The sequence below is a fragment of the Colobus angolensis genome, unplaced genomic scaffold (genome assembly GCF_000951035.1).
Source record: "Colobus angolensis palliatus isolate OR3802 unplaced genomic scaffold, Cang.pa_1.0 Scaffold143, whole genome shotgun sequence".
NCBI lineage: Eukaryota > Metazoa > Chordata > Mammalia > Primates > Cercopithecidae > Colobus > Colobus angolensis.
The window spans coordinates 4,119,986-4,128,281 of record NW_012114522.1 but is presented as its reverse complement, the minus strand read 5'-3'; the positions used below and the strand labels follow the sequence as shown (position 1 = coordinate 4,128,281).

Here is an 8,296-nt window from a genome sequence, read left to right as displayed (position 1 = left end):
CCCCCCCGACTTCTGTTCTCTTCTTCCTCCACCCAATCCTGTAGATTGGGTCCTGTAGATTGCGTTTCCCTCCTGTCACACTTGCCTCTTCCATCTCCTGTCTCCTCTCTTCATTTCTTATGAGAATTGCTGGAATAGAACCTAGCTGGTCACCCTGACTTCATATTTTTTTTGAGACAGTCTCACTCTGTTGCCCAGGCTGGAGTGCAGTGGCACAATCTCAGCTCACGGCAAGCTCTACCTCCCAGGTTCAAGCAATTCTCATGCCTCAGCCTCACACCTGTAATAGCTGCATTCTCACCTGTAATAGCTGTCTTCCCACCTGCAATAGCTGGGATTACAGGTGTGCTCCACCACACTCAACTAATGTTTGTATTATTAGTAGAGATGGGGTTTTGCTGGTCTCACACTCCTGGCCTCAAGTGATCTGCCCACCTCAGCCTCTCCAAGTGTTGGGATTACAGGCGTGAGTCACCACTCCCAGCTTTCATTCTTTTCCCAACAAATTCTCCAACCCATAGCTAGAATTATCAAAATATGTTCGTCTCATTTTAACCAAAACTTTTGCACAGCTGCAGTCAATTATGTGTAGATTCTGAACCTCATGTACATGATGTCTTAATCTGTTTTCTGATGCTATAACAGAATACCACAGACTTGGTAATTTATACAGAAAATAAGTGTATTTCCCATGGTTCTGGAGGCTGGGAAATCTAATAACAAGGTGCCAGCATCTGGTGAGGGCCTTCTTACTGCATCATAGCATGGTGGTGGGCAAAACAAGACAGCAGGTGCATGCCAGCTCAGACCTCTCTTCCTCTCCTTATAAAGCCACTAATCCCATCATGAGGGCCCCACCCTGATGATCTCGTCTAACCCAAATTACCTCCCTAAGGCCTCACCTCCAAATACCATCAACATACTAGCTTGTCCATTAAGTTTTCAACATACGAACTTTTGAAGGACATATTCAAACCATGGCACATAATATCATTTGATCCACACAATAACACTGCCAGGTGGGTGTTTCTGGATGAAAAATGAGAGTGTTCATGGGAAAAAGTTCCTTGCCCAAGGTCACATGACTGAGAGATGGAGGAGGCTGGCCTGGAACACCTCCTTGGGGTTTGCAAAGCATTTCATTCACATCCTCATTCTCTCCTGCAAACCCTTGAAGGTTCACAGGGCAGTTATATTATGCTCATTTACAGGTCAGAAAACAGGTTATAGAGTCAATGCGGCCTGCCAATGGTGTGTGAGTGACTCTCACCTGGTGTGTCTGATATGACACCCAGTTCCTGGCTTGACCTTTCATTGTACAGCATCCTCACTAACCAATGCTCTTTCATCAAACCTTTTGCAACAAGAAGAATCAGACTGAGGTAGAAGGAGTGGAAATTCACGCCACTCACCTGAGCTATCAAATCTCCATTTTCTGCATGGACCAAGATCACAGCTCCCAGCCCCTTAAGGAAGGTAAAGGCTTCGTAGAGCTATGGAGAGATAAAGAAGGGTTGGTGTGAGATTTAAAAAAAAAAAAAAAATCACAGCAGGTACATTCACGAAGACCTTTCTTCTCTCACACCCATTCAGTCATTTACCTGCAAACCTCTGCAGACACATTCATATGGATGGAATATGCTGCTATACAAGTCAGACTTGGAAGGACCGTTCCTTGACCCTGACATCTTGTAGATCCAAAAGCAGGAAGCTGAGGATGGGGCACAACTGGTCCAAGTCACCCCAGGGCATGAAGATAGACTCAATCTCAGTGCCTATCTGTGCCTTTTGCTGTCTTTTTGGGTTGGCTTTTTTTGAAACACCTGTAGGTGTTAATGGCAACAACTGGTCCTGAGAAGTCACGGGTAGTTTTACAGAAACTGTCTAACTAAATCTGCTAAGGCTGTACCATAGCCACCCACATGCCACAGAAGATGTGCGCATCCTTACAAAAATGTGAACCACACCATTTTATAGACAGGGGTGGGGAAAACAAGCTCTCTAATCACTCCAGTACTCAGATAATATATAGTATGCTAACCATCCTCTCAATTAGCCAAAACAGGCCCGCCCCACTGCCCAATGTTCTCCTACCTGAGGAGAATCTGCATTTGGGCATTTGCCCCTGGTAAGGGCCAAAGGGCCAAAGGTGAAACAGGTGAAAATCACCATTATGCCAGCACATCACATGCTATGTTTTCTATGTAATGGAACCAACTTTCAGCTCTTTGAATGTCTTTTGCTGATTGTATCAAAGGCCTCTAGGACATCTTAGGATAAGTTATTTTCTGTAACCCCAAGTGTTTATTTGAAAGAAAGGACATAAAGTGCTTCTCCCATTGCCCATCTATCTCCATGGTAATAACCAATTACCCTGCTTACTGATGCCTGTATGGCACCATTCTGTGCTAGGCACCATCCTAGCCCTTTACTCGTCTTATGAAATCATTCAACTGCCTCTATAAGGCATGGCTATTATAAGCCTAAAGCACAGAGAAGTTGGGAGAACTGTCCCTGGCTGCACAGCAAGCAGCCGTATGGCCAGGGCTTGCAGCCTGGCTTCGCTGCAGCCTCCATGATTTTCTCCACACACTAACAAGCAGAGCAAAGGAAAGTGACAATGAAACAAAACTAGGGGACCCAGTAGTATAAGAAGGCCAGGTGTCCTGTAAGTCGTAACCGCTATTCCTGAAGAACAACTTGTGGCTCCATCTCCCTTGACTTGCTGCATCTACATAATAATTGTTTGCTGTTGGCAGGGCCAGAAATGTTCCATCTTACAATTGGACAAGATGACTTGCCTAGCATGTTGCAGTTGCTGTGAGGGAAGGCCAGGCAGTCTCTCTTCCTGTGTCAGAGCTCAGAAATTGTCCCCATCCTTGCCTGAATCCCAGAATCAAATGCAGAGCTTTTGGGAAGTACAGATTCCTGAGTTCAACACCCAACATCTGCAACATGCACTAAGAATTGGTATGTGAGTGAGCTCTCCAGATGATGCTGAGGATAAGCCAGGTTTGGGAGCCACCAAACCAGGGACCCCCTTCTGCATGCCACTCACATGGTCAGAAAAGAACAGAAGGCCAGCAGGGGCAACCACTGACACCCTATCACACAGCCACTCCATGCCAGAATCAGGACTCGAACCGCGCAGCTTCTCACAATCTCCCTTGCCCTGTGCTGCCTGGACTGGCAAAGCTGGGCCAGTCCTGCCCAGACAAGAGGGGAGAGGACGAGTGTGAGGGACCTACCTGGCTGTCGGACATTTGGTAGAGATCCTTATAGGCCATGTAGACTTGGAAGGAATTGACGCCTGTTTCCAAGATAAAAAGGATTAAAAAAATGTTTAAGAAAAAACAGAAGCATGTCTTTCCAATAAATCAATGACCACAGGGCAGAGTGGTGGTCGCCAGGAGAGATAAGTGCCATTGGGATCCCCAAAGGGGCACCTATCCAGCCTGAGGGTGTGGGTGAAGGTCAAAGGAAGCTTCCAGGGAAAGTCACACCTAAGCAGAATCTGAAGGTGATGGAGAAGAAAGGGAGGAGAAGGAGGAGGAAGAGGAGGAGGAAGAAGAAGAGGAGGAGAAGGAGGAAGAAGAAGAGGAGGAGGAGGAAGAAGAAAAGGAGGAGAAGGAAGAGAAAGAGGAGGACGAGGAGGAGGTGGAAACTCCCCAGGCTGAGAGGGAGGGGTGTGATAAGGATAAGGAAGGGTGTAATAAGCATCTGCAAGGAAGATGAAAAGACATTAGTCATGCAGCTTCTAGAAATGTCCTAAAGCACATGCTTTTTTATCCCATTTTTCAAAAAATTGTGTTTGCAATTCCCATAAAGACATCAACAGTGACAGCTGCTCTGTCCGGGAGAGCTGAGTTCAGGCCTCAGTTGCTGTGTAGCACTGGAGAAGTTACTGCACCTCTCTGGGTTTCACTTTCCCCATTTCTGCAAAGAGGACATTACACCAAATGTGTTGGATTCCCATCCTGGAAATGCCCTGCACTGGACTGTACAGTACACTCATGACGACTATCAAGATTTCTGGGGAAGCCCTTCTGACTTAGAGAAGGATGCACTGAAACACTTTAGGACAAGGGAAACCAGGTGTGTTCCTCCTTCCCTTTCTTTTCTCCCTCCCTGTGTCTCTCTCTCTTTTCCTTCCCTAACTTATTTATTCATATTATAAACATTTACTGAGAGCCTGCTCTATGCTAGGCATGTGCTAAGCGCTTGGGATACAGAAGTTACTAAAGGCATTTTTCAGGAAATCAATCAGCTGGTCCGCTGATATTTGATGCATCTCTCGGTATGCAGGCACCGGCCATGCAACTGTGAGCAAGACGACAAGTCCCTGCCCACAGGGGGCTCACCGTCTGGGCTGGGGTGTGGGAATACCAGCAAGTCAAAGGGCAAAGACAACTCAGTCTGATGATCCCTATGTGGGGGATGCATGGGGGGTTGCATCTGTCAGGGGGCTTCAGGGAAGGCTTCCCAGGGGAGTGCAGCTCAGCACGAAAAGGAAAATCGCTAGGAAAAGGCAGGGAGAGTGTTCCTGAAGGGGCCAGCACTCACTCACACAGCCCCAAGGGCCAGAGGCAGCCTCGAGCAGATGGAAAACAGAGGTGCAGGGGGCCGGGGCTCTGGGCCGGAGGAACTGGAACAAGCCGGTCTGGAGGAGTGGGCGCATTCTCACGAGCCAGGCGGACAGCTTGTGATTTATTCTGGGGATGATGTGGAGCCGCTGAGAGCATTTAAGCTGATTAGAAAATAAAAACCTGGCCGGGAGCAGTGGTTCACACCTGTAATCCCAGCAATTTGGGAGGCCAAGGTGGGCGGATCACTTGAGGTCAAGAGTTCAACACCAGCCTGGCCAATATGATGAAACCCAGTCTCTACTAAAAATACAAAAATTAGCCAGGCGTGGTGGGCCACACCTGTGATCCAAGCTACTCTGGAGGCTGAGGCAGGAGAATCACTTTAATATGGAAGGCAGTGAGCTGAGATCTCGCCATTGCACTCCAGCCTGGGTGACAGAGTAAGACTCCGTCAAAAAAAAAAAAAAAGGAGAGAGAGAGAGAAAGAAAGGAAGGAAGGAAGGAAGACAAGACCAGACCTGCATCTAAGAGATAGCAAGTGTTGGTGAGGATGTGGAGAAAAGGGAATTCCTGAGCACCATTTGTGGGAATGTAAATTAGCACCACCACCTCTATGGAGAACAGTACAGAGGCTCCTCACAAAACTAAAAACTGAATTACCGTGTGCTTCAGCAGCCCCACTACCGGCTAAAAATCCAAAGGAATTGAAATCAGTATGTCCAGGGGATACCCCCACTCCCGTGTTCATTGCGGCATTATTTACAACGGCCAAGATTAGGAAGTGACCTGGGTCCATCCATAAATGAACGGATTTTATAAATGTGGTAAATGTACACAACGGAGGCCTTAGTAAAGGAGGACATCCTGTATTGCAGCAACAAAGTTGAAGCTGTGGAACCCTATGTTAAGGGAAATAAGCCAGGCACAGAAAGGCAAATACTGCACCATCTCACTTATATGTGGAATCTAAAAAGTTAGTTGATTTCATAGAAGCATACAAAGTAGAAAGGTTGCTGCCAGGACCTGAGCACAATCGCCATTCGCCTGCTGGTGACCCAGCCCAGCAGATGCACACAGCACAGGGCTCCCTGGATGCCTGCAAGCAGCACAGACCCACCAGGCCTCATGGAGCCCAGTGTCTTTCCCTACAAACTCCACTGCCACTCCAGAGACCCTCGCATGTCAGTGAGGGGCGCCCTAAACGACCATTCACTTAGGGCAGCAACCGAGGGAAGATTGCTCAGAACTTAACATTAGGAAGGAAAGTAAGATACAAGACTGTCAATTTCCTTGGATTATGACTGTTATGTAGTTGCGGTGAATCAGGCAGCAACTGCAATACAAGGATAATGCCTTTTTCTTTTAAAAGATAGGGTCTCACTCTCCGAGCCAGGCTGGAGTGCAGTGCTCACTCCAGCCTCAACCTCCCAAGCTCAAGCAATGCTCCCGCTCAGCCTCCCAAGTAGCTGGGAGGCGTGCACCACCACTCCTGGCTATGTTTTTTTTCTTTTCGTGGTCTCACTATGTTGCCCAGGCTGGTCTCAAACTCTGGGCCTCAAGCAATCCTCCTTCCTCAGCCTCCCAAAGTGCTGGGATTAGAGGCATGAGCCACCATGGCCAATAATGCCTTCTTGATAGAAAGAGCTTAAACAGCTATATGAAAATGCAAATTGATGAGTGGGCAAAGAATACAATCAGATATTCACATAAGGAAAAATGTATGCAAAATGTTGAATGTAATCAGCAAAGAACTGCCATGAAAACCACAATGGTGGTGTCTTTCACCCATCGAATCGGCAAGAATTTCACAGAAGCAGTAACACCCAGTGGTACAAAGGTGCAGGGACTAGAGATTCTGGCATAGGATTTGCAGGGGTGCAAGGGGATGCATGTTTCAGGAAACCAACTTGGCAATAAGCGTCATAATCTTGAAAAATGCTAAAACCTTTGACCTTCTAATTCCACTTCTGGAAATCTAAAGAAAAATTAGAAATGCCACCAAATGTTTATACATGAAGATGTTCACCATAACAGGATTTATAATAAAACAAATAGAAAGCCTAAATGTCCAATAAAAAGAAAATAGCCAAGCAAATTAGCCATTATATTGTACATTATGAGCCATTAAAAAGTTATTGATGAAGAGTAATGTGACTCATAAAATGTTACGTGAAAAAGGAAGGGTTCCACATAACAGCTATTGCATAACCACATAGGGAAAAATCATCCAAATACGCAGGGAATGGAAAGCAATAATCCTTCACATGAAGAGTAAATTGTGATTGGGGGTAGAACCAGAGGAAAACAATTTTTTTCCTTTCATTTTCTGACTTTCTTTAAATATTGGGGATGATACTGTTCTTATGAGAAAACATAGCACAGCTATCTTCAAAACTGGAAACACACCCTCGCTCTCCTTGAAGCACCACCATTTGAGGCTGCCTCCTCAGAGGCCCCCGACTGCCCCTTTCTGGACAGATAGCTCATGCCCTGACTCTTTCCATTCTGTTGTTCTTTGCTTCCTTTGTGTCTTCTGATCAGTTCCCCTCCATTCCATGTAATGCACACCATGAAGTGTCTACACTGTGCTGGTGTGAACCCAAACAGAGGGGAGCCAAGGTGGGAAGCAGGGACATATAGACATGGTCCCCTCCCTCACAGAAGTCAGGGTTTGACAGAAGAGCCAGACAGACAACACCCCATAATCCAGGAACAATGGAAAAAGTGCCCCAAAGGAGGCCTAAGTAACCGGCATTGGCTATTCAAGGAATGAAGCAATTCTGACTGGGGAAATGGGAGAAGGTAATGGTTGAGTTGGGTCTTGAAGGTGAGTAGCACTGGGCAGGCAGAGGAGAAAGGGCATTCATTCCTGGCAGGGGATCCCCATGAGCAAGGTCCTCACAGCATAGCCAGTTTCAGGGATGGCAGCCAGGCTAGTGATCAGGGTGATAGGAAAGAAAGTGAGGTTAGGTCAGCAAGGGCCTAGCATGGCAGGCTGCAGAGACTGGATCTGCTTCTGAGAACAAGGACAGCCCAGACGTTTTCAAGGAGAAAAGGATGGACTCTGTAAAGGGACTAGCCTGTTTCCTCACTGTCGTGGGGCAGAGGGCAGCTCATAATCAGGCTCAGAGCAGATGCAGACAGGGGGATTTTTCACTCCACATAATCCTTGGATCTACTAAAGAACCAGGGATTCCCCAAAACCCCATTCTGAGACTTTAACTGACCTTTGTCCTGCACCAGCACCTCCAGCTCTTCCCGAACGCCATCATACCAGCTTGTGATGTCCACGTGGAGGGAGTAATCACAGCAGGATTTGGTGTCAGCTGCTTCGTGCCACTTCTCGAAGGAGGTCAGTAGGCTGGACCCAGGCTCAGGAACAACATGGTCAACTGGGACAGGGAAATATGCATCACGATGCTTCAGACTCAAGTGTTCCAATGGTAGCCACCATCATTACCACCACCATCATCATTGACATCATTACCATCACCACCATCATCATCATCACCATAATCATCACACCATCACCATCATTACTATGACAGCCACCATCATTATCACCACCACAATCATCATCACCATCATTATCAACCCATCACCATCACCATCATCGTCATTACCATTATCACCACTACCACCGCCATCATCACCATCATTATCACCCCATCACCATCATCACCGTGACCACCACTATCATCACCATCATT

The 8,296-nt window shown here is 46.9% G+C and overlaps 1 protein-coding gene across 1 annotated transcript in view; it reads right to left on the bottom strand.

Annotated features, from left to right (window-relative positions):
- The window catches only part of CRMP1 (collapsin response mediator protein 1), a 68,356-nt gene that overhangs the window by 26,972 nt on the left and 33,088 nt on the right, over positions 1-8,296 (bottom strand). Inside the window, exons 4-6 of the mRNA XM_011935449.1 lie at positions 7,814-7,978; positions 3,249-3,310; positions 1,413-1,493 (exon numbers count right to left, since the gene is read on the bottom strand). Of these exons, the coding sequence (XP_011790839.1) occupies positions 1,413-1,493; positions 3,249-3,310; positions 7,814-7,978 (308 nt within the window). The remainder of the gene's footprint in view (positions 1-1,412; positions 1,494-3,248; positions 3,311-7,813; positions 7,979-8,296) is intronic.